Source organism: Balaenoptera ricei, chromosome 6 (assembly GCF_028023285.1).
Source record: "Balaenoptera ricei isolate mBalRic1 chromosome 6, mBalRic1.hap2, whole genome shotgun sequence".
NCBI lineage: Eukaryota > Metazoa > Chordata > Mammalia > Artiodactyla > Balaenopteridae > Balaenoptera > Balaenoptera ricei.
Window position 1 is genome coordinate 41,797,654 of NC_082644.1, and position 26,626 is coordinate 41,824,279.

At 41.2% G+C, this 26,626-nt stretch overlaps 1 protein-coding gene across 1 annotated transcript in view; it reads left to right on the plus strand.

The window, feature by feature from the left end:
• The first annotated feature begins 21,962 nt into the window (after nucleotides 1-21,962).
• DCAF12 (DDB1 and CUL4 associated factor 12) overlaps nucleotides 21,963-26,626 on the plus strand; it is a 36,479-nt gene continuing 31,815 nt past the window's right edge. Inside the window, exons 1-2 of the mRNA XM_059924587.1 lie at nucleotides 21,963-22,347; nucleotides 23,435-23,689. Coding sequence (XP_059780570.1) covers nucleotides 22,270-22,347; nucleotides 23,435-23,689 — 333 coding nt within the window. The 5' untranslated portion in view covers nucleotides 21,963-22,269. The remainder of the gene's footprint in view (nucleotides 22,348-23,434; nucleotides 23,690-26,626) is intronic.

Below are 26,626 nucleotides of genomic sequence, written 5' to 3' on the forward strand. Positions count from 1 at the left end.
TAAGTCAATTTTTTAAAAAGAAACATCTGGGTAGGCATAACATCTGCCAAAGTGTCACTTAGACAGATGTTTTTGATATGCCCTGTGGATTGTCAAGACTTGTTTGGTCGCAAGTGACAGAAACTCTACTTAAACTGCAGCAGGTTCCCAGACAAAGTTATCAGGCTTGGCTTTCATCCCTTGGTTCTGTTTTCCTCAGTTCTGTTTTCCTTGACTTTATTTTTAGTTAGCCTCCCCCCATGGCAAACTGATCCCAGCAGCTCCAGCCTTATACTCTTCTAGTGTAGCAACACCAGCATTATGAAAGCCTTTTTCCCAATACCTCCAGCTTTGACCAGAACTGGATTACGTATGCAATCCTAGGGTCAAATGACTGGGTCAGCCCCAGGCCAAACCCCATGACCTGAAATTGAAAGTAAAAACAGGATTCTGTTACCAAAAGCATGGATACTGAGAAGACCAAAACAATACTTACAATACTCTGTAAAGTAACAGAGAGAAGTTAGACATTTTGATTGGAAAAGGGGAACATAAGGGGAACAATGTGATTCCCACATTGAAGACTTCCTCAAAACACCCTTTTATGGAAAAAGAGAAAGCTTCCCAGGAAAAATACGGTTCCTCTATTCCCTACAAATCGATTTGTACAAAGAAAGCAATACCCTCTGCCCACTGTGACCAAGAAGACGTCCTGTCCACTGCTTGGCCAGATGCCTACTGCCTCACTGTGCTCTGTGGGGAGCCTCTGAGGAAGGAAATGGTTTCCATACTTAGAGCTGTTTCACTGGTGGCTAGATTAAGCAGGAAGAGCATAGAAGATGCGAATCTGTTGATATGTCTAGAGCTAAAAATCTGGAACCAAGGGGATATGGAAGAGCAAATGTGTGTTTGTGTGTGTATATACATTTATGTATAACTGTAGGAAACAAAGGATAGATTAGAAGAGGGGAAGGGAAGGAAAAAAAAGAAAGAAGAAAGGAAAAAGTGAGAGTTTGTCTTTCTAAGTATGTTTCATATCCTCATTGCCTTTCTTCTCTTCTTCCTGCTTTTATTAGTTAGGATATTGACTAGATGGAGACAAAAATATCCGTGGCTTAATCAAGGTAGAAGTTCTGTTTCTCTCCCGGGTAAAACTCTGAACTAGTAGACTGTGCAGGGCTGATCAGAAACACTGTTCCCCAAGGTCATCCTGGGACTCAGTTCTAGCCACCTTGTTACTCCACCCATGGGAATACACTCATCCACAGGGTCAATGTTGACTCACCATTATTATATCCCAAAGAGAGGATGAGAAAGGCATGCAGCTTCCTGTTAAAGGTGTGACCTGGCGGTTGCCAGCATCACTTTGGCTCACTTCCCTTTTGGCCAGAATGTAGTCACATTGTCATAGCCAGCTGTAAGAGAGGTTAAAAATGTATTATAGCTGACTGCCAAGCACCCAGCTAAACTTAGGGAGAATTCATTACTAACTGAAAGATGGGGATATTGGGGAACAATTAGCAGTCACTCTCCTTCACCCCTCCAAACAAAGCCAGCTTCTACCCATCTGTCTCCCTTGAAACACTCTACATCCTTCAAGAATTAGCTTAATGACCTCTTTTAAGAAGCCATTCCTGTTCCTCTCCCTCTGTTGAGCTCCCATGGTCCTTTCACACATCATACGGTCCTTAGACTGTCTGGCATTTTAGGTAGATGGATTCCTCTACTAGTCTATGAGTTCCTGGAGGACAGGGATGAAGTCCAAGTCAGATCTCTGCCATCCACCACACCCATCACACAGAAGGGCCTAAGAAATGATGACTAAATTAGCAAACCTGCTTCTCTTTTCTGAACCTCTTGAGAGTAAGTTGGAAATATCATTAGAATGTTGGAAAGTTAGAAACCCCTAAGTACTTGAGTGTTTATTTTCTAAAAGCAAGTAACTTCTCCTACATAACCATATTTCTTTATTGTGGTTTACAGGGAGATGTCCTTACATTCTTGGAGGAAAAGAAAGAAGGAAGAAAAAACAAAGCAGAAAAGGAGAAAAATATATCTCCAAGTCTTTGCAGTGATCTATGTTGGATCACTCCCATGCTTAGCCAGGTTGTTTGCAACCCCAGCTTAACCTCCACTTTCTGCTCGCCCTGAGCCTAAAGAAGAGCCAGAGGTGAACGTGTACGGTCATCTCAGTTCTTCTCTAAGCATGTGTCCTTCCCTTCGCATGTATATGGCTTTCTAGATTCTCCAATATATACAGGAAACTTTCAAAGCCCTTATTCCCTCCCCTCCCCAAATATCACCTCCGGGATTTTCCTCCCAGGATTTTGGTGTGTCTGTTGTTTGCCCCAACTATTAGTTTTTGCCCAGGCAGGTGCTAGTTTGTTCATTTGCCTTTCAGTGTTTTTAGGGAAAGTCCTCTGTGTAGCTTCTCTGCCCTGATAGAGTTCCAGGTTAAGTGAAACAAAAGAAAGCCCTTTGCATCAGTCCTTTGGGGAAACCCCAGTCAAGTCAAAAAGACAAACTCTATTCCTTTGGAACAAGGTCCACTCTGCTTCTTCCAGAAGCAGGCACCCACACCAGGAACATTGCCTGCCATCTTGAAGATTGCCACTGTACCAGTGAGCAGGGAGGACGGTGGGGCTAGGGTAAGATAAAACATCACAAAGATCTCCTGCTGTGTTTCAGTGGCCTTCCTCCTGGGTTAGCATTTATTTGCTAAACTTTTAGCATTTAGTTGCTTTAAACTTTTGAATATCTCCCATTTAGTTGCTTTAAACTTTTGACTATCTTCCAAAGTTCTGGTGAGATTGAGACAGTTTTTGTCAAGTCTTTTCAGAGTTTCTGGAGACAGAACCCATACTTTGCCATTTTTTCACTGGTGCGCCTTCTAGCCTCCATGTCTTTTTACTATACCTTATCTTTTTGTGCCATCCTCTAGGTGAATTCCTCAGAACAATATTCCAATTCACTAAGTCTCCTTTGACTGTGTCTATTTAAAATTGTGTATCTTGTTTATTGAGGGTTCCCCCCACCTCCATAACTGTACTTTTCCATTTAAGGAAATCCTTTTAAGGATTTCTAATTGATTCATTTGTTTATATTTTTTAAACTTTCCATTTTGAAATAATTTTATATTTACAGAAGAATTATGAGATCATATAGAGATTTCCTGTGTGTTCTCCACCCCGCTCCCCCTAATGGTAACATCTCACATAACCATGATACATTTATCATGTCAGAATGTAAGAAACTAACATTGATACAATGTTATTAACTTTATTCAGATTTCCTCAGTTTTTTCACTAATGTCCTTTATATGTTCAGAATCCACTCCAAGATATCACATTACATCCAGTAGTCAAGTCCCCTTAGTCTCCTCCAGTCTGTGACAGTTTCTCAGTCTTTCCTTGTCTCTCACAACCTCAGCGATTTTTTTTTTTTTAACCTCAGCGCTTTTGAAGAGTACTGGACAGACATGTAGTAGAATGTCCTTTAATTTAGTTTTTTCTGATGTTTTCTCATTATTAAACTAGGGTTATAGATTTTGGGGAAGAATACCATAGGCGTGAAGTGCTCATCTCATCACATCACATCAGGGAGTTTATAATATCAGTCTGTCAACATTATTGAATTTAACCCTGATCACTTGGCTAAGGTGGTATCTGCCAAGTCCTTCTACTGTAAAGTTACTATTTTTCCCCTTCCATACTATGTGCCTCAGAAGTGAGCCACTAAGCCCAGCCTACACGCAAGAAGAAGGAAATTAAGCTCTACCTCCTGGAGGGAGACGTGTCAAATAATTTGTGGACATTATTAAAACCACCACAGTACTTACTAATTAAATTGATTTTATATATACCTGTTCATGTTTTATTTTTGCCTGTTTTAATTTCACAATATTTTGTTCTTCTTTATGCTTTATTCAATTTATTATTCTTTCTTTATTCCTTTGAGGATCCAAAGCATACTTACGGATCTTAAAGCATAGTTAAAGTCTTTTCAAGATTGTTCTTGGGACTTCCCTCATGGCTTAGTGGTTAAGAATCTGCCTGCCAATGCAGGGGACACGGGTTCGAGCCCTGGTCCAGGAAGATCCCACATGCCACGGAGCAACTAAGCTTGTGCACCACAACTAATGAGCCTGCTCTCTAGAGCCCACGAGCCACAACTACTGAGCCCGCGTGCCACAACTACTGAAGCCCGTGTGCCTAGATCCCATGCTCCGCAACAAGAGAAGCCACCGCAATGAGAAGCTCATGCACCACAACAAAGATTAGGCCCTTCTCGCTGCAACTAGAGAAAGCTGTGCGCAGCAACAAAGACCCAATGCAGCCAAAAAATAATAAATAAATTTTTTTAAAAAAGATTGTTCTTTTTACTTTTTCCAAAGAAAAAGACAGATGAATTTACTTGTTCCAAATTACAGGTCCTCCACGTTGGATCAAAACCTTATTAGGACATTTTCTTTTAAAGATAAAGTAACTCAAGATAATGGTGGTACAATTTCAACTAGTTACTGTCATGATTTAGGGCTCCTTGGAGGCCTCTAAGCTGGTAGAGAGGTGTTGTGATACAGCCAGAAAGCAACAGCTTCTTTGTTGTATGTGTGTGTTATGCTTGTGTGTGTGTGCCTTGTGTATTGTGTGTACGTATGTGATGTGTGTTCTGTGTGTTGAGTGATGTGCTGTATGTCTTGTGTGTATTGTGTGTGGTGTGTATGTGTTTCTTGTGTGTGTTGTGAGTATGTGGTGTCTGTCTTTTGTGCTGTGTTTGTGTGTTGCTGTCTTGTGTGTTGGGTGTGTATGGTGAGTGTCTTGTGTCTTCTGTGTGTGTCTTTTTTAACTACAATTGACTTAGAATAATACATTAATTTCAGGTGTACAGCATGGTGATTCAATATTTTTATACATTATGAAATGATCACCATGAGAAATCATTACTATCTGTCACCATACAAAGTTATTACAATATTACTGACTATATTCTGTATGCTGTACATTACATCCCCATGACTTACTTATTTTATAACTGAAAGATTGTACCTCTTAATCTCCCTCACCTATTTCACTCATTCCCCAACCCTCCTCCCCTCTGTCAACCACCTGTTTGTTCTCTGTATCTATGAGTCTGTTCCTGTATTGTTATGTTTGTTCATTGTTTTGTTTTTTAGATTCCACATGTAAGTGAAATCATACAATATTTTTCTTTGTCTGACTTATTTCACTTAGCGTAATACCCTCTACGTCCATCCATGTTGTCACAAATGGCAAAATTTTATTCTTTTTTATGGCTGAGTACTATTCCATTGTGTGTGTGTGTGTGTGTGTGTGTGTGTGTGTGTGTGTATGTGTGCGTGTGTGTGTGTGTGTACATACATCACATCTCTTTATCCATTCATCCATTGATGGATACCTAGGTTGCTTCCACATCTTGGCTATTGTAAATAATGCTGCAATGAACGTAAGATGCTAATATCTTTTAGAGTTAGTGTTTTTATTTTCTTTGGGAAAATACCCAAGTGGAATTCCTGGAATATATGGTGTTTCTATTTTTAAGTTTTTGAGGTACCTCCATACTATTTTCCATAGTGGCTGTACCAATTTACATTCCCACTAACAGCACATGAGCGTTCTCTTTTCTCCACATCCTCACCGACACTTACTATTTATTATCTTTTTGACAATATCCATCTGACACATGTGAGGCAGTATCTCATTGTGGTTTTGATTTTCATTTCCCTGATGATTAGTGATGTTGACCATATTTTTATGTATCTGTTGACCATCCATATGTCTTCTTTGGAAAAAAAAATGCCTATTTGGGTCCTCTGCCTATTTTTTAATCAGATTGTTTTTGTGATGTTGAGTGGTATGAATTCTTTGTATATTTTGGATATTAAACTCTTATCAGATATATTATTTACAAATATATTTTCCCATTTAGTTGGCTGCCTTTTTGCTTTGTTGATAGTTTCTTTCACTGGACAAAAGCTTTTTAGCTTGATGTAGTCCCATTTGTTTATTTCTTATTTTATTTCCCTTGCCTGAGGAGACATATCCAAAAAAACATTACTAAGACTGTTGTCAGAGAGCATACTGCCTATGTTTTCCTCTAGAAGTTTTATGGTGTCAGGTCTTACATTTAAGTCTTTAATCCACTTTGAATTTATTTTTGTTCATAGTGTGAGAGAGTAGTCCAGTTTGATTCTTTTCCACATAACTGTACAGTTTTCCCAACACTATTTACTGAAGAGGCTCTCTTTTTCCCATTGTACATTCCTGCCTCCTTTGTCATAGATTAATTGCCCATATAAGTATGGGTTCATTTCTGGGCTCTCTTTTCTGTTCCATTCATCTATCTGTCTTTGTGTCAGTACCATACTGTTTTGATTACTGTGGGTTTGTTTTATAGTCTGAAGTCAGGAAGCATGATTCCTCTAGCTCTGTTCTTTCTCAAGATTGTTTTGGCTCTCTGGAATCTTTTGTGTTTCCAAACAAATTTTAGAATTATTTGTTCTAGTTCTGTGAAATATGCCATCAGTATTTCAATAAGGATTGCACTGAATCTGTAGATTGCCTTTGGTAATATGGTCATTATAACAATATTAATTCTTCCAATCCATGAGCATCGTGTATTTTTCCATTTGCTTGTGTCTTCTTTAATTTCCTTCATTAATGTCCTGTCGTTTTCTGAGTACAGGTCTTTTACTTCCTTAGTTAGATTTATTCCTAGGTGTTTTATTCTTTTTGATGTGATAGTAAATGGAATCATTTTCTTAATTTCTCTTTCTGATAATTTGTTGTTAGTGTATAGAAATGCAACTGATTTCTGTATATTAATTTTGTATGCTGCAACTTTACTGAATTCATTTATTCGTTCTGATAGTTTTTTGGTGGTGTCTTTAGGATTTTCTATATAGAGTATCACATCATCTGCAAGCAGTGACAGTTATACTTCTTCATTTCCATTTGGATTTATTTTATTTCTTTGTCTTGTCCAATTTGGATTCTTTCTGTTTCTTTCTCTTCTCTGATTGCTGTGGCTAGGACTTCCAATATTATGTTAAATGAAAGAGGCAAAAGTGGGCACTCTTGTCTTGTTTGTGACCTTAGAGGAAATGCTTTCAGCTTTTCACCATTGAGTATGCTACTAGCTGTAGGTTTGTCATATATGACCTTTATTATGTTGTGGTATATTCCCTCTATACCCCCTCTGTTGAGAGTTATTATCATAAATGGATGTTGAATTTTGTCAAAATCTTTTTCTGCCTCTATTGAGATAATCGTATGATTTTGATTCTTCAGTTAGTTAATGTGATATATCATATTGACTGATTTGCAGATATTGACTGATTTGCAGATATCACATCCCTGGGATAAATCTCACTTGATTATGGTGCATGATCCTTTCAGTGTATTGTTGAATTCAATTTGCCGATTTTTAATGAGGATTTTTGCATCTATGTTCATGAGTGACATTAGCCTGAAATTATCTTTTTGTGTAGTGTCTTTAGTTTTGATACCAGGTGATGCTGGCCTCATAGAATGAGTTCAGAAGTGTTATTCCATCTTCAGTTTTTTAGAATAATTTGAGAAGAATAGGTGTTAACTCTTCTTTAAATGTTTGGTAGAATTCACTTGTGAAGCCATCTGGTCCTGTTCTTTTGTTTGTTGGGAGGGTTTTTTTTTTTTTTCTGATTCAGTTTCATTACTGGTAATTGGTCTGTTCATATTTTGTATTTCTTCCTGATTCAATCTTTTTTTAAAAAATAAATTTATTTATTTTATTTATTTACTTTTGGCTGCCTTGGGTCTTTGTTGCTGCATGCAGCCCTTCTTTAGTTGAGGCGAGCGGGGGCTACTCTTTGTTGTGGTGTGTGGGCTTCTCATTGTGGTGGCTTCTCTTGTTGCAGAGCATGGGCTCTAGGCACGCGGGCTTCAGTAGTTACGGCATGAGGGCTCAGTAGTTGTGGCTCGCAGGCTCTAGAGCACAGGCTCAGTAGTTGTGGTGCGCGGGCTTAGTTGCTCCACGGCATGTGGGATCTTCCCAGACCAGGGCTCGAACCCATGTTCCCTGCATTGGCAGGCAGATTCTTAATCACTGCACCACCAGGGAAGGCCCTGATTCAATCTTGGAAGATTGTTTCTAGGAATTTATCCATTTCTTCTAGGTTGTCCATTTTATTGGCTTATAATTGTAGTAATCTCTTATGATCCTTTGTATTTATATGGTGTCAGTTGCAACTTCTCTTTCATTTCAATTTTACTGATTTGGGTCCAGTCTGGCTAGAGGTTTATCAATTTTGTTTATCTCTTCAAAGAACCAGTTCCTAGCTTTTTAATCTTTTCTATTATTTTTTTGTCTCTATTTCATTTATTTCTGCTCTGATATTTATGGTTTCTTTCCTTCTACTTTGGGTTTTATTTGTTCTTCTCTTTCTAGTTCCTTTAGGTGTAAGGTTATATTGTTTATTTGAGATTTTTCTTGTTTCCTGAGGTAGGCTTGTATCACTATAAACTTCCCTCTTAGAATTGCTTTTGCTGCCTCCCATAGATTTTAGGTCATCAATTTTCATTTGTTTCCAGGTATTTTTAAATTTCTTCTTTGATTTCTTCAGTGACCTATTGGTTGTTTAGTAGTATATTGTTTAGCCTCCATGTTATTGTGTTTTTTGCAGTTTCTTTATTACAGTTGATTTCTATTTTCACACTATTGGGTCAGAAAAGATCCTTGATATGATTTCTATCTTTTTAAATTTATTGAGACTTGTTTTGTGGCTTGGCATGTGATCAATTCTGGAAAATGTTCCATGTTCACTTGAAAAGAATGTGTTGTGCTTTCTGATGCTTTTGGATGGAATGGTCTATATATAGGTCTATATAATATATTAAGTCCATCTGGTTTAATGTGTCATTTAAGGCCAAAAAAATCTTCTTGATTTTCTGTCTGGATAATCTGTCCATTGATATAAGTGGGGTGTTAAAGTCCCCTACTCTTGGGACTTCCCTGGTGGCTCAGTGGATAAGACTCTGCACTCCCAATGCAGGGGACCCAGGTTTGATCCCTGGTCAGGGAACTAGCTCCCACACGCATGCCACAACTAAGGAGTCTGTGTGTCGCAACTAAGGAGTCTGTGAGCTGCAACTAAGGAGCCCTGGAGCCTCAACTAAGGAGGCTGCCTGCCACAACTAAGACCCAGTGCAACCAAATAAATACTTTTTTAAAAAATTTATTTATTTTATTTATTTATTTTTGGCTGCATTGGGTCTTTGTTGCTGCATGCATGCTTTCTCTAGTTACGGAGAGCAGGGGCTACTCTTTGTTGTGGTGTGTGGGCTTCTCATTGCAGTGGCTTCTCTTGTTGCAGAGCATGGGCTCTAGGCGTGTGGGCTTCAGTAGTCGTGGCACGCAGGCTCAATAGTTGTGGCTCACGGGCTCTAGAGTGCAGGCTCAGTAGTTGTGGCGCACAGGCTTAGTTGCTCCGCGGCATGCGGCATCTTCTCAGACCAGGGCTCGAACCAACGTCCTCTGCATTGGCAGGTGGATTCTCAACCACTGCACCACCAGCGAAGCCCAATAAATACTTTTTTAAAAAAGTCCCCTACTATTATTGTGTTACTGTCAATTTCTCCCTTTACTTTTGTTAATATTTGCTTTATGTACTTAGGTGGCCCTATGTTAAGTTCAAAAGTTATGGCCATAGTATGTGATAAGTGCTTAGTTAAGATGGAAAAGGCATTAAATATATACAATCAGATATTTTGAGAGAGACCACATTCACATAATTTTTATTATAGTATGTTGTTTTAATTGTTCTATTTTATTATTATTCTTGTTTATCTCTTCCTGTGCCTAATTTATAAATTAAACTTTAGCATAAGTATGGATGTACAGGAAAAAAACATAGTATATATAGGGTTCAGTACTATCCACAGTTCGGCCATCCTCTGGGGGTCTTGGAACATATACCCTGTGGATAAGGGGAGACTGCTCTATATCCATAAATGTTTTATTATCCATTTCTTTTTTTAAAAAACCCAGAATACTATTATCAATAACACTTGAAAATAAAAATGAATTGTTAATATTATGAAAAATTTGTACTATGTTAAAACTTTGAGTAGGGCACTTTTAATCCATGTTACCCTACATGAACAGATTTCCAGCTACCTTTTCTGCTTCCAGACCCTTAAGTTTGGTGTTTTAAAACTCTATGATCAGCACTTCCCTGGCAATCCAGTGGATAAACCTCTGTGCTCCCACTGCAGGGGGCACAGATTTGATCCCTGGTCAAGGAACTAACATCCCGCATGCTGCTGTGTGTTACAGCAAAACAAACAAACAAAAACAAACAAATAAACATCAATGATCAATTAGGCAGATATATAGAAATGAGAATAGACACAAGGATCCTTGTTTCAGTTCCAATTCCCTGTTCATTCCGTTCTGCAAGATACACTTGAACTGCCTACTTCATCGGAAACTAGTTTTTTTCACCTATAAATGGGTCTTTCCAATCACAAAGCTAGCTTTTGTATGATCATTTTTTTATTGGCCACCAGCAAACAGAATGAGTGCTGCCTGCTCTAATGAGGTTGGAGGTGATGATATTAAATAGAAGGTAAGGTAGCTTCAGAAATTTCTTTATCATAATTGCAGCAATTTTCCAACAAGTGCAGCAATTTTCCTGCCGGAAAGACCTTGCCGGTCTTTCTCTATCAATGTACTATACCTAAAAAAATCTGGCCCATGTTGGCTATAGATTTTTGATTTACCTCCTCAACAGAAAGCTCTTCTGAGAACAGTTTATTCAAAGTAGTTGACAATGATAATATGCAGTAGCAGTAATGATAACAATGCTTTGAAATAGATAATACTCATGCTGCTAAAGGGTGCAAACTCTGACATGAACTTTCTGAAGGGCAATGGGACATAATCTATCAAGAGCCTTAAAAATGCTTATACCCATTGACTTAGTACCCTTACTTCTGGGAATTTATCCCATGAAATCAGAGATATGCACAAAGATTTCTCCAGGAGCCTGCATGTTCTCTAAATCAGCATCTAATATTTAGTGCTGTTTCTTCAATATCCAATATTCATAGGTCCAGGAATCAAGGGGTGGAAATAGGAGTGGCACCCTCACTGTTATACCTAGTAATCTACTAGCAAAATGTTTGCTTTCTGTCCTCATGACCTAATGCTCTGCTTGTCTAGAAATCTTAGTTCCAAAGGGAAGAATGCATCTGCTGGGAGATACAACGATTCCATTGAACCAAAGTTAAGACTGCCACCTGGCTAATTTGAGCTCCTCATGCCTCCAATCAACAGGCAAAGAAGGAGTTACTATACTGGATGGGATGATTGATCCTGATTACCAAGGGAAAGTTGGTCTGCTGCTATACAGTGGAGTTATGGAAGAGTACATCTGGAATACAGGTGATCTCTTAGGGAGTCTCTTAGTATTACCAGGCCCTGTAATTAAAGCCTATGGAAAACTACAACAACCCAATTCAGGCAGGACTACTTATGACCCAGACTCTTCAGGAATCAAGGTTTAACTCCTCCTACCACAAAATACCACAACCAGCTGAGGTGCTTGCTGAGGGCAAAGGGAGCATGGAATGGGTATTGGAAGAAGCTATTAGCTATGACCACATGACCAGTTGCAGAAACAAGGAGAAGACTGTAAGCTTATGCATAATTCTTCCCTTTTTTGTTCTGAATATGTTTGTGATGTGTATCAAATATCTTTGTTTCTTCCCTCTCTTATCCTCCTATCATATAACATAAGATGCATTAATAAAGTTACCTTTACACCAAAGTATTTCAGTTACAGGACATCAAAGAGAAGAGTGAACATCACCCAGAGATTTTGTGTCCTCTTCTGGGGAAAGAGTTGGTGTATTTTTGGTTGTATGCAGGATAGTTGTATTATGCTAGGCAAAAGTATGATTTTGTTATTGTCCTTATCTGGAGATTAAGTATAGCTTAAGGCGTTAAGTATAGGTGTCAAGTTGACAAGGGGTGGACTGGGATGATTAGTTTTATGTGTCAACTTGGCTAGGCTGTAGTGCAGTTATTTAATCAAACATTAGTCTAGGTGTTGCTGTGGAGGTATTTTGTAGATATGGCCAATATTCTACTTAGTTAACAATACTGTGTTGTACAGTTGAAAGTTACTAAGATAGTAAATCTTTTTTTTTTTTTTTTTTTTTTTAAATTTATTTATTGATTGATTAATTTTTTTGGGTATGTTGGGTCTTCGTTTCTGTGCGAGGGCTTTCTCTAGCTGCGGCGAGCGGGGGCCACTCTTCATCGCGGTGCGCGGGCCTCTCACTGTCGCGGCCTCTCTTGTTGCAGAGCACAGGCTCCAGACGCGCAGGCTCAGTAGTTGTGGCTCACGGGCCCAGTTGCTCCGCGGCATGTGGGATCTTCCCAGACCAGGGCTCGAACCCGTGTCCCCTGCATTGGCAGGCAGATTCTCAACCACTGCGCCACCAGGGAAGCCCAAGATAGTAAATCTTAAAAGTTCTCATCACACATAAAGAAAGGTAACTATGTGAGGTGATGGATGTGTTAGTTAACCTTAACTTAATTGTGGTAATCTATAAAGAAAACTGCAGTCTTCCTCCTGGGTTTTTTTTTTTTTCCTAACAAGCAATTAACTCAATTCTGACACTATAGTGTCAGATCCCACAGGTTAAGGGCTCAGTCCCTCAAACTGCCCCCTACTTCAGATGCGAATCACAAGTAGTAGGTCACCAGGTTACCCACAACTTCTCTTCGACTTGGATACAAATTGGGGGTTCCCATGGCCTCCACTGCCTTGGATTTGATTATTTGCTGGAACAGCTCTCAGAACTCAGGGTAATGCTTACACTTACAATTATTATATAACAAAGGATATGATAAAGAATACAGATAAACAGCCAGATGAAGAGATACATCAAGGTGGTATGGGAGAGGCCTGAGCACAAGAGCTTCTGTCCCTGTAGAGTTGGGAGTGTGTCGCCCTCCCAGTGTATGGATGTGTTCACCAACCTGAAGTCCCCTGAACACTATACTATTGGGATTTTTATGGCAGCCTCATCATGGTAAGCATGATCAATTATTAGCTTCATTCCCTCCTCTGGAGAATTGGAGGTGGGAATGAGAATTCCATGCTTCTAATCATGGCTTGGTCTTTCTGGTGACTAGCCTCCCCCCAGGAGCCAACCAAGAGTCACCTCATTAAAACAAAAGACATTGCTATCACCCAGAAAATTCCAAGGGATTTAGGAAACCTGTCAGGAAACAGGATCAAAGACTATTAGAACAAAAGATGTTCCTAGTGCTCTTATCACTTAGGAAATTACAGGGTTTTAGGAGCTCTGTGCCAGGAACTAGAGGCAGAGATCAATATATATTTTTCCTATTTTTCACATAATCATTTTGCAGTATTTATGTATATCAAGTCATCATGTTGTACACCTTAAACTTACCATAAGGTTATATGTCAAATATGTTTCAATAAAACCGGAAAAAAATTTTTTCAATTCTACAATCAGTTGATTTTAAGTAATGAAGCTTACCCTTGATAATGTGGGTGGGCCTCATTCAGTCATTTGAAAGCCCTTAAGAGGAAAACAGATTTCCCTGAGGAAGAATTTCTGCCTCCAGACTGCCATATCAACTCTTGCCTGGGCGTTTCCAGCTTGCCCTGAAGATTTCGGACTTGCCAACCTCCGCAATCATGTAAGCCAGTTCTCTGAAATAAATCTCTCTCTAATATCTCTCTCTCCCTCTTTCTCTCCTTCTGAGATATATATGTATATATACATATATAATATTAATATCCTTATATTATATATAAATATATACATATATCCTCTGGTTCTTTTCCTCTAGAGAACTCTGCCAGATACACAGCCTAAAATCCAACAATAGGGAATTCCTTGGCCGTCCAGTGGTTAGGACTCCACGCTTTCACTGCATGGGGCATGGATTTGATCCCTGGTCGGGGAACTAAGATCCTGCAAGCCATGTGGCCAAAAATAATAATAATAATAAATAAAACAAAATCCAACAATAATTAAAGAGTTAAAGTATGATATATTCTTTCATTCAATTATTTTTCAGCATTAAAAACGATGTTTTCAGAAAATATATAAATAACATGGGGAAGTTCTCATAATATTATGTTAAATTTGAAGAATAGGAGATGGGGCTTCCCTGGCGGTCCAGTGGTTAAGACTCCTCACTTCCAGTGCAGGGGGCACAGGTTTGATCCCTGGTTGGGGAACCAAGATCCCACATGCACTGTGTTGCAGACAAAAAATTAAAAAAAAAAAAAAAAGAAGAATAAAGAAAGAAAGAATAGGGGAAATTTATGTCTGCAATTTTATTTCAAAAAATAAACACACCCATAGATGGAGGGAAATAAAAAATATTTATTGCATTTATTTCTTGGTAATGTTTTTTTTTAAGATTTTTTTTTTAGTCATTTTTATTTTTGGCTACGTTGGGTCTTCGTTGCTGTGTGCAGGCTTTCTCTACTTGTGGCGAGTGGGGGGGCTACTCTTCGTTGGGGTGCGTGGGCTTCTCACTGCTGTGGCTTCTCTCATCGCGGAGCACGGGCTCTAGGCTCGCAGGCTCTAGAGTGCAGGCTCAGTAGTTGTGGCGCACGGACTTAGTTGCTCCGCAGCATGTGGGATCTTCCCGGATCAGGGTTCGAACCCGTGTCCTCTGCATTGGCAGGCGGACTCTTAACCACTGCACCACCAGGGAAGCCCTTGGTAATTATTTTTTAATTATTTTCTGGAAATTTGCTATTTTTGTTATCAGAACAAAAATGTTATTTTGTAATTGCCTAATGATAAGAGAATCCTTGCTCCACTTTGTATGTCATTTTACTTTTTTTTTTTAATAAATTTACTTATTTTATTTATTTATTTTTGGCTGTGTTGGGTGTTCACTGCTGCACGTGGGCTTTCTCCAGTTGCAGCGAGCGGGGTCTATTCCTTGTTGCAGTGCGTGGGTTTATTGCAGTGGCTTCTCATTGCAGAGCACGGGCTCTAGGCGCGCGGGCTTCAGTAGTTGTGGCTCACAGGCTCTAGAGCACAGGCTCAGTAGTTGTGGCGCAGGGGCTTATTTGCTCCGCGGCATGTGGGATCTTCCCCGCCCGGGGCTCGAACCCATGTCCCCTGCATTGGCAGGTGGATTCTCAACCACTGTGCCACCAGGGAAGCCCTACTTTTCTATCAGTAACTGATGCCTACGTGTTTGTTTTTATGCCAAGATTTCCTTGAATTTGAGACAACAGATATATAGCTGGTAAAAGATACTTCAATAAAATTGTACATAATATTCTTTTAAAATTCTTACATTTATATTTAACTCCCAATTAGGCATTTGGGAAAAGTATGAAGGAGGTAGAATGACACTGTGAAATGTATTTTTTAATGAGACATTTTTTGCTTATCTTTTTCCAAATAAATTACTGAGTTTTTAAGTGGAAAAGTTTCATCTCTTCTTTTTCTTTCTTATCTTATTGAGATTAAAAATAAAAGTGAGATTGTTTAAGGGTAAAGAGGAAGAGAAAACAAGGAACCTGGATAATTTAAATGCTATTTCAATTCCTAAATGGTTAGAAATTGTCTGTATTTACAAATTCTATCAGTGTGTGTCAAATTATACATAAAATGCAGAAACAGAATTTCTGGTCTCAAAGTAGTTGATATTCTGGCTAAAATATTTCAGGTTCTGAATAAAGAGAAAACATAAGAATACTAGGAAAATACTAAAATAAATACCAATTACAAGTTCAACTGGGCCCAGATATTTAACATGGCAGAGTTGAAAAAATGGCAGAGATCCTGAGTTCCATTTCTCACTCATGGGCTATCTGCCTACGTGACTTGACTTTTTTGGCTTCAGTTTTCTATAAAAGTATGAGTTTAATGAGATGAGCTATCTTTATAATATCTTCCACCTTTAATAATCTATGCCCCAGGATCTGAAAAAATTTCCACAGGGGTGAAACAATTACCATTCACATGCCTTGGAGACTTCTAACATTTTTACATCACAAAAGAGCAGTTATTAAGCACTTACCATCTGTGCCAGTTCATGTTCCTATGTCTTCCAGGTCTCTTTTTTTACTATGTTTTATTATGGTTTGTATGAATTAAAATTCCAAGTACTTTTCCTAACAGAAATGCTTTTCTCCTGAGCCATTTGCCAGCAAGGATAGTTAATTAGCTCGAACACATTAAGGGAAGTGTGTCGTAGCAACATCTGCTTTGTTTGTTCCAAGGAATCTATGCAAATAAACAAGAGGAATTACTGTTACTAAGCGTATATAACACAATTCAATTTGTCCAAAGTATTTTATAGTATTTCTTGTTATTTATTCTTCCCGGCAAGACCAAGACAAAGAGAAGGTAAGAGGTTAGCAGGTCCTGGGTCCCCCACCCATTGATGGGCTTCCTACAGCATATTGCATTGTGATGGAATGGTTACAAGGACTGATTTGGAGGGGTTGAAGTGAAGGAGATGGGAATTGTTTAGTTTTTTATTTAAGTATATAAAATAGTATAGTTTGAAATAATCTTTTAAAAGAATTATATATGGATATATAGACACAGATACAGTTACATACAAAAGAAGAATTGGAAGATCACACATCAAGATGTAAACAGTTGTTATCTGGAGGCTGGAATTATGGGCAATTTATTTTTTGTCTTTTTTTTTTCCTTTCTTGCTTTCCAAGTTTATACTTTGAGCACATATTATTTTTTAATTAGGAAAAAAAGCTACCTTAAATAAATAAATAGATTTACCCAAGATTCTGGAAGCAAGTTATTGTAGCATTACTCTCATCACAGTCTCTTCCCTATGCCTACTATTAACACCACCATGAACATACCTAGAGCACTTTGTAAAACATACATTTGACTTACTCTTCATTCAATCATGCAACATCTAGGGAATACATCAAATATGCTAGGTGCTTTCCCACGCACTAGGGATGTGGAGGTGAGTAAGGGTGTCCTTTGCTTGAATAGCTCTCAAGCTAGTGGGAGAGACAGACATAGTGGGAGAGAAAACAGACCATTACAATACAGTGTGACAAATTAACCATGAAAATTTTCTGTGAGGGCACAGAAGAAGAGTATCTTAGCCAGGTTGAAAGATGAGTGATGGTAGGAGGGGACCAGTCACAGAAAAGGTGATTCTCAAGTCCAAGAAGTTATTTACTAAGAATGAATGATTCTTATTAGATGTGGGAATGAATGGACAAACCAGAGACACTTTTCTTAATCTTGGGAGGAAGTTTCAAATTGCATTCATTCATTAATTTATCCATTTATTCAACAAATATTTGTTGAGTGCTAGCATGTGCTAGGCACTAGAGATATAATGGTAGCAAAAATAACCATAGTCCCTGTTCTTGAGAAGCTTATATTCTAGTGGAGGAGACAGACATTAATCAAATAATCATACAAATAAATGTAAAATTTTAATTGTGTTAAGTGCTACAAAGGAGAAGTGTATGGTGCTATGAAACTGATAATGGGGAGGGGAAGGATTACTAGTCAAGGAGGCCAGGGAACACTTTCCCGAGGAAGTAATGTTTAAACTGAGATCCAAAGAATGACTAAGTATTACAACAGCAAAAAGGCAAAAAGAGTGAACCAAATAGAGGTAAAGCTGTGCACAGGCCCTGTGGCAGGAGGGAGCATTTTGGTTAGGAAGGATTGAAAGAGGGCCAGTATGGCCAGACCTGAGGAAGGGGGAAGACTATGGTATGAGATGTGGCTGGAGTCAAGTTAGGAACCAGGTCATACAGGGTCTTATAGGCCAGATTAAGGATTTTATCTTTATCCAAAGAACAAGAGAAAGACAATGAAGAAAGTTAACCTGGAGGTGAGAATGGGGATGACTTGTTCAAATTTGCATTAAAAAAGATACGTATCTGCAGAATGCAGAACAGAATAACAAAAGAGGTCAGAGTGGATGCCGGTAGTTCTTCTAGGAGACCTTCACAAATGGTGGGACCAATAGGTGACAGACTTGGACTAGGGTAATGGAGAGATGTGAATTGACTCAAGATACTAATAAGGTAAAATAATTAGGACTTGGTGATGGAATAGATGTGTGAGTGTGTGAAAGAAGAGGGTACAAGAATTGGGAGAGGACTTCCCTGGTGGCACAGTGGTTAGGAATCCGCCTGCCAATGCAGAGGACACGGGTTTGAGCCCTGGTCTGGGAAGATCCCACATGCCATGGAGCAACTAAGTCCGTGCGCCACAACTACTGAGCCTGCGCTCTAGAGCCCGCGAGCCACAACTACTGAAGCCTTCGTGCCTAGAGCCCGTGCTCCTCAACAAGAGAAGCCACCGCAATGAGAAGCCTGCGCACCACAATGAAGAGTAGCCCCCGCTCGCCCCAACTAGAGAAAGCCCGTGCACAGCAACGAAGACCCAAAAGAGCCAAAAATAAATAAATTAAATAAATAAGTTTTAAAATAACAATAACAAAAATTTTTTTAAAAAAAGAATTGGGAGAGATAAAGGTGATTCCCAGGTTTTCATATGTCTGGAGAGTATTTTTGTTTTGTTTGTAGAGCTGAGGGCAAAGTGATGAATTCAATGTCCTCTCAGGTTCATTTCAGCCTACAGTATGGTTTTAAAATTTTTCCCCCTCCTAGCCTGATTGTCTCTTATAAAGTACAGAGGAGGAACCCAGGTGAAAGAATTTAGAATGTTTAATTTTTTTTTAATTAATTAATTTATTTTTAAAATTTATTTTATTTTTGGCTGCGTTGGGTCTTCATTACTGCGAGCGGGCTTTCTCTAGTTGCGGTGAGCGGGCTTCTCATTGCGGGGGCGTCTCTTGTTGCAGAGCACCGGCTCTAGGTGTGCGGACTTCAGTAGTTGTGGCTCGCAGGCTCTAGAGCGCAGGCTCAGTAGTTGTGGCGCACGGGCTTAGTTGCTCCACGGCATGTGGGATCTTCCCAGACCAGGGATCCAACCCGTGGCCCTTGCATTGGCAGGCGGATTCTTAACCACTGCGCCACCAGGGAAGCCCCTAGAATGTTTATTTATTTATTTATTTATTTATTGGCCGTTCCGTGTGGCATGCAGGATCTTAGTTTCCCGACTAGGGATCGAACCTGTGACCCCTACAGTGGAAGCACGGAGCCCTAACCACTGAACCACCAGGGAATTCCCATAGAATGTTTATTTCTTTATATTGAGGTATAATTACATAAACTGCACAAATCTTAAATGTACAGCTTGATGAAATTTTACATATGTATACACTAGTATAATCACCACCAAGGTCAAGATATAGAAATTTCCAGCACACCAGAAGCCTCCTTGGGTTCTCTTCCCAGCTAGTAACCACCAAGAATAATGACTATTCTGACTTCTATTACTGTGATATTGTGATATAAGAAATATATACATTTGATCATGACACAAGAGCTCCTAAAACTCTTTTCCCAAGTGATAATGGTTAGAGGAGCAGCTCTTATTATTCGTAATAAGTCCCTTTCAACCATACTTGAGTTTATGTTAATGGGGTGACTCAAGATGGGCCCCTAGGTAACTTTAGGATGGCGGCTATTTGCCAGGGGAAACAACCTTGTGATTAGAACATTGGAACTTTCAGCCCCACCCTCTTAACCACCAGGAAGGGGAGAGGGACAGGGGATTGAGTTAATCAATGGCTAATGATTTAATCAATCATGCCTATATAATGGAACCTCCATATAAACCCTAAACTATAGGGTTTGGAGAGCTTCCAAGTTGGTGGACATATCCACGTGCCACGACAGTAGCACACCCCAAACTCCATGGGGACAGAAGTTCCCACGCTCAGGACCCTTCCAGACCTCACCGTATGTACCTCTTCATCTGGCTGTTTATTTGTATCCTTTTAAAAATCCTTTATAATAAACCAGTAATAGTATTTATTTCCGAGTTCAGTGACAAATTACGGCAAATTATCGCACCTGAAGAGGTCATGGGAACCCCAGTTTATCTTTTTTACCATTGATTGACATTTGAACTATTTCCAGTTTAGGGCTATTATGAATAAAGTTGCTATGAATATTTTTGTAAATGCCTTTTGGTGGACATAAACACTCATTTCTGTTGGGTTTACAACAAGAAGTAGAACTGCTCCGTCACAAGGTACACGTGTTTAGCTTTGGTAGGTACTGCCATAGATTTCTTCCAAATTGTTCGTACCAATTTACACACCCACTAGCAATGTATGAGTTCCAGTCATTTTACCTCCTCACCAGTAGTTCATATTATCAGTCTTTTAAAAACAATTGTAAACTTTTAAACTTTCAAATAAATCTTCATTCTATTTCCACAGAAATGGTGAGCTCTGCTGGAAGGTGCATTCGGAGATAGTTCCTGGGATGTCAAGAGGAAGTGCACCAACCTCGAGGATGAACCTACAGCCTGTGACACTGGCAGAGGAGACCAAGATCCAAGCACAGCCCAACAAAAACCTAGAGATTCTCAAAGGAATTCCAGACTCTTGTCCAGTGAGCTCCTGGGTCATCCAGGGCATTGTGAGGCAAGACAGAATTGGAACAACAGGCTCAAAAAAGGAAGCTGACCCACTACTGACCCACTCACTGCATGTATGTCTCTGAAGGGATAGGCCTGACCAAGTAAGACGGGGCTGCCTTTCCCAAGGTGGCATTAGGGGTTAGTGGCAGTGCTGACTTGGGATGGCGGAGGACACTATCTCAACCTGGTCTTTGGTTCGGTTTGGAAAACAAATCCAAATCTCCTCGTAGGCAGAACTTCAGATGGGCCAACAGAGTTCCCTGGAGGTATGAGGCCTGAAGCCTGAAGGGATCAGTGGGTAACTGGGCACTACAGCCTGAGGGCCGTCAGCCCCAAGGAGAAGCTTCCTGCTTCCTCAAAGGATTTCTTTGCCCGAGGAAAGGTGGGAGCTGGCACACAAATCCGTACAGAATCTTCTGAAAATGGAGGCGAGGGTGATCCTGAAGAAGCCCCCTTTTCTGGTGACCAATGACAGCCCTAATTGGACTGACAAGTTAAAGGCTCCTCTCTTTGTGGTTCAGAATTTCACCCAATCTGCCCCGATGGAGACGTAACCTGGGCCCCAAGAAAGAGGCAGGCAGTAGCAGTCCCCTGTTCTAGTCCTCACCTTAGGACTGCATGGAAGACGTAAGAAACATAAATTATGGAGGGAGGCCTATTTCATAGAGCACAAAAGACAGTGTGGCCGGCAGGTCACAGGACTCTAAAGGGAGGCGAGGTCCCACGCAGCAGCTAAGGAAGAGGTGACTGAGGGGCTGCTGCGATTAGGGCAGCACAGAGGGTCAGGTGGGGGGAGGAGGCCAGCGGAGGGAGAAGACTGAGTGGAAAATGAAGCCTGAGAGCTCCCCAGGAGTGGGGAGAGGGTGGCCTGAGGCCCTGGGGCTGGTGTTGGGGGAACCTGGGCTGACTGTGCCGGGCAGGGCAGGTTCTCTAAAGTGTGAAAGTCTGGACATGCTGGCGTGGATTTCGAGTCGGACACCATCTTGCGGGTTGGGAAAAGGAAGTTAATGCCTCCTCTCACAGTGTCCAGCCCTTGGCGCCAGGGCTCGGTTTCATAGGTTTGGGGAAACGTGCAGTGATCAAAGGGAGATAACCAGCGGTGACTGCGGGGTAAAGGCGTGTTGGGAGGGATTCCTTCCCCGAGCGAGGGTAATCGACCTCACTTCCGGGTGCCTGCGGATGGGCGGGTGGGGCTCCGAGGTCGGGGGCCAGAACCCAGATTCCTTTGCCCCCAGGTCGCCCACCTCCAGCGGCAGTCAAACGGCCGTTGAAAAAGGGCTGGCGGCCGCTGAGCAACTGCCGCGAACTCTACAGCGAGCCCTAAACCCTGCCCTTCTCTCCGCACTGCATCTCCGTGGCGACGCGCTACGAAGTGCGACTGCGCGAGGATGACGGAGCGCGGGCTAGAGGGAGAGGGTGTTTTGGTTCCAGCCGCTCGCCGTCCTTACCAGACTTGGTCGTCGGAAAGCTTCGGGTTCCTGTCTCCCCTTCCCCTTCCCCTTCCCTTTCCCGCCCCGGTCCTCCCTCCCTCCCTCCTTCCCTTCTGCTTGCCTCCCTTTTTTTCTACTGCCTCCCGGGGTCCGGGCCATTTTCCGGACCGGGCGCACTACGGTGCGCGGCTCCGGGGCCCAGTATATGACCTGCCGTCTTGCTCCCGCTCGCTTCCCCCGCCCCATGTGGCTGCGGGGCCGCGGCGGCGCTGCCCACTATGGCCCGGAAAGCAGTTAGCAGGAAGCGGAAAGCACCCGCCTCGCCGGGAGCTGGGAGCGACGCTCAGGGCCCACAGGTGAGGGCTGAGAGGCCGGGCCCCGGGTGATAAGGCCGAGGCACCCAGAGGATAGGGTTAGCAAATCAGGGAACCGGAATGAGGTCCAAGGTCTTGGGGGGACGGGGGACGGGTGAAGAGCGGAGCCCTGGTCAATAGGATCCGGGCTGGGCCCGCAGGAGTTCACTGGAAAGCAGATAGGGCGCAGGGGTGAGGAGCTAAAGGGGCACATGAAAACGAGACATATTCCGGGGAGGCCTGCAGCCGGGAACGGGGCTTGAGGAGAAAACAAACTGGGTTTCTGAGGAAGGGAAACCGAAGTCGAGGAGAATCGGGAACAAAACCTCCCGAAAGATACCGGGAGAGACAGTGAAGTCCGCCTTCCTGTGGCCCGGGGAAGGGGAAATGATTGTGTCTCTCATATAGGAATGAGCCTCCCTTTGGATAGCCAAGCTCTGAGCTGGGCCTTTTGGCACTTGGACCCCTAGATGAAACAGCAGTTTCCAGGTTTCACTCCTGTCCTGCTCTCTGGGGTCTCTTCAGACTCAGATTTCCCGTGCCTCCCACCCCGTTGGTGTTTGATTTTTGGAATTCTGTAACTGCTTGGAGCGTGGACCTGGTCACAGGAAGGCGGCCACTGATAGGGCATCCCTGAAAGACCTGGGACCCCAGTTGGGCTCCTTGGGTTGCACCGTCCATGCTCCACGGGGAGTACAGGCTGAGAGGGAGAAGGGGGCCCATTAGAGATGCAGCCCAGGTCTGTATGTTAATCTCTCGGCCCTTCACTCCCTTCTCTATCAAGGATAGCTTTAAGGTACCTGAATCCTTCACTTATAAAAGGCCTTAGTAAACCTTTCATACTCTTTTCTGCTTTCATTCCTTTCTCTTTCAGCCCTTGTTTTCCATAGGTATCACTATGAGCAGCATCTTTTCAATGTTGGAAGAGTTAAACTGGACTTCTAGATTGACTTTCCTGTTCCATTGTATTTGTGTTTCTGTTGTATGTAAATCCTGCAGGATGAGTTCTTAGTGATTTCTCTAATACAGTAGGATCCCTTATTCTGACAAGGGTAGCCAAAGCAGTGATTTCTAATTTTGCTTTCCACAGTTTGGCTGGGATCACTCACTTCACAAAAGGAAAAGACTCCCCCCAGTGAAGAGATCCTTAGTGCACTACCTGAAGAACCGAGAAGTCAGGCTACAGAATGAAACCAACTACTCTCGAGTGTTGCATGCTTATGCAGCACAGCAACTTCCCAGCCTCCTGAAGGAGAGAGAGTTTCACCTGGGGACCCTTAATAAAGTGTTTGCATCTCAGTGGCTGAATCATAGGCAAGTGGTGTGTGGCACAAAATGCAACACGGTAAGTTTCTGGGTGGATGTGAACTTTCTCCTAGTTCTGGATATATGGCTCCACATGCCCTAGAATCTCTCACTGCTGGTCTTCCCCATCAGTTCTTTGGGGGAGGAGATTGCCTTATTCTCCTTTCCATTCCCTCCTATCTGTTCATGACTTCTTCTCTTTTCTATTCCTTTTCCCACTTCCACATTTCTTTTCTGGTAAATCTTCAGAGGAGTCTATTTCTTTAGGCCTCTTGCCATATGGATATGCCACTGCTTCTTGATTTCCTCCCCCCCCTCCCCCCCCGTTTTTATGTTGTCTTTTAAGTCAGAGGGCTCAGAGGAAAGAATGATGGTCTGGGCATCATTCAGGATACAGGATAGTGAAAACCTAGGTGTTGTCTGCTAGGCTAAGGGCATATGTAGACGTATTTAAACTCGTACTTGGCTAAAGATAGGAATAAGACAAACACTCTCTTTTCAGAGGATAGAATCTAAAGATGTATTTCCTATAAGAAAGGGCAGGGACGTATGTTCGGTGGTATATTTCAGGATGTATTGGGTTGGCCAAAACGTTCATTCGGGTTTTTCCATAAGATTTTATGAAAGACCCAAACAAACGTTTTGGCCAACCCAATAAACGTTTGGTCTTTGCAAAGTAGCCTTCTGAAAAGGATTCAGTAGCAAGAAAAATTGAATATGACATGAGTAACAGAGTATTTTTACGTAGAATGACTTAGAAGATAGTTATAAGTGAATGAAGGGGAAATTTTATCAGTAAATTTAACCAGAACAATTAAAGGCATGGATAAAATGTCAATCCATGATTGGATATTGTGGATATGATTGGAACAGAAGAGCACAAATAGCATAATGTCAGAGGAATGGCAAGTGAGAAAAGACAGGGCCTGCAGGTGGAAAGTGATCTTTTTTTTTTTTTTTTAATAAATTTATTTATTTATTTTTGGCTGCTTTGGGTCTTTGTTGCTGTGCGCGGGCTTTCTCTAGTTGTGGCTCATGGGGGCTACTCTTTCATTGTGGTGCACAGGCTTCTCATTGCGGTGGCTTCTCTTGTTGCGGAGCACGGGCTGTAGGCACACGGGCTTCAGTAGTTGTGGCACACGGGCTCAGTAGTTGTGGCTCATGGGATTAGTTGCTCTGCGGCATGTGGGATCTTCCCGGACCAGGGCTTGAACCCGTGTCCCCTGCATTGGCAGGTGGATTCTTAACCACTGCACCACCAGGGAAGCCCTGGGAAGTGATTCTGATTAACATGTGAGAAAAGATCAGATGTAGGTCCAGCTGCTCTCTGTTTTCACCTCACCCTGGGTGAATAGACAAGAAATGTCATAATGGCTGGGCGAATTTACCCTGGACAGAAACACATCTTGGATTAATTGAAAGAGAAGATGGCTCTAGATCAAGAAAGTCTTAAGTACTAGGAGAAGTATTTGTTTATAAAGGACATAGGCAAAGATTTAAACATGAGTTTTAAGGAACGATATAATACCATGGTGGTTGAGGCCAAGCTTTCATTTCCTCTTTTGTTGACGGTTGCTTGTTATAAAGAAGCCTTTCAAAACTAAATAGTGGTGGCAAGCTCCTACAAAACTTCCTTTTCCTAGTCTCTCAGGTCACTACTCTTGGTTCAAGAGAACTGTCATCGTTGTCACTTGGTGTAGAAAGAGTCTTCCATTTAGAGGAATTCATTTCACACCCCATACCCATACAAACCATCATAGTGTTTTGCCCAGCAAATGTTGCTGAATTTTGAACTGAATTAATCGTCGTAGTCTCCTGCTTCTTGAATTTATTGACCCTCTTTTGAAGGTGAGAATAATGTTGAGTAATAACCTACTCTTGATACGTGCCTCTTTCTGTCTTCCTGTTTCCTCATGACTTAAAGTGTTTAAGTGGAGTCTTGCTTTCTTTTCTTTTTATAATTAGTGTTTTCTTTAGCAATATCTTACTTGTTCAGAAATAGTAGTGGTGATAATGAATCCAAAGCCTTTTCCAATGCTCTTGGCACTCCCTGGGACTTCCCTCAGTTTAAAAGGAAAATTACTTAAATAGTTAGCACTATCTTTGGATAATATCTGAAGAGTTTGGGGAGGGAGGAGTTCATGTTGGATTCTCAATAGTAAATTAAGTTTTGATGTATTGAAATTTTACCATCAGTGAAATGATTTAAATGTATTCAGTAGGAAAGGTATACCACAACTATTTATATTCTAAAATAATCTTTTAATATGTATCTGCAGGTTAGAAGCGCTTTTTGTCTTGGCTGCTGTTGGTATTTATGAGCTTAATTAACTAAGTGTACACAGATGCTGAAAAGTTAGGCCATTTCCAAGTTAACTGACTTGGGGCTATAGTATAGAAACATTTGCTGAGGCAGTGGGTCATCCTCTGTGAAAAAAGCAGTAGAGGTTTTGTAAATTATTCTGTAGCTTGATTGGTGGGGTGGGAATTTCCCTGTGCTATGGGCTAACACTCAAACTAGGGGCAGTCCATTCAACCTCTCTGAATTCCCTGGGCCTTATAAGCACAGGAGTAAGATTGCTAGCCTATTTTTTTTGCTTTTTTTTTTTGCCACACCACACAGCTTGCAGGATCTTAGTTCCCCGACCAGGGATCGAACCCATGCCCCCTGCATTGGAAGCTCGGAGTCCTAACCACTGAACTGCCAGGGAATTCCCCAGCCTATGTTTTAATCATTAACAACATTACAACACTCATATTTTTACTAAATTATTTAAAGAAGGAGAGGTAGTATAACCTTAATTGAAGTATGGGTTTGGGAACCAGGATGGGTAGGTATATTTTCCCGGTTTAGTGTTACAAACTCAGGTTATATACAGAGCCATACAGAAAAGCTAAATAAGAGAAGCTTGCCAGAAGAACGTTTGAAACAAAAAAAAATTTGAAGAGAAAATGTTTAGTTTTGTGCTTTCAATCA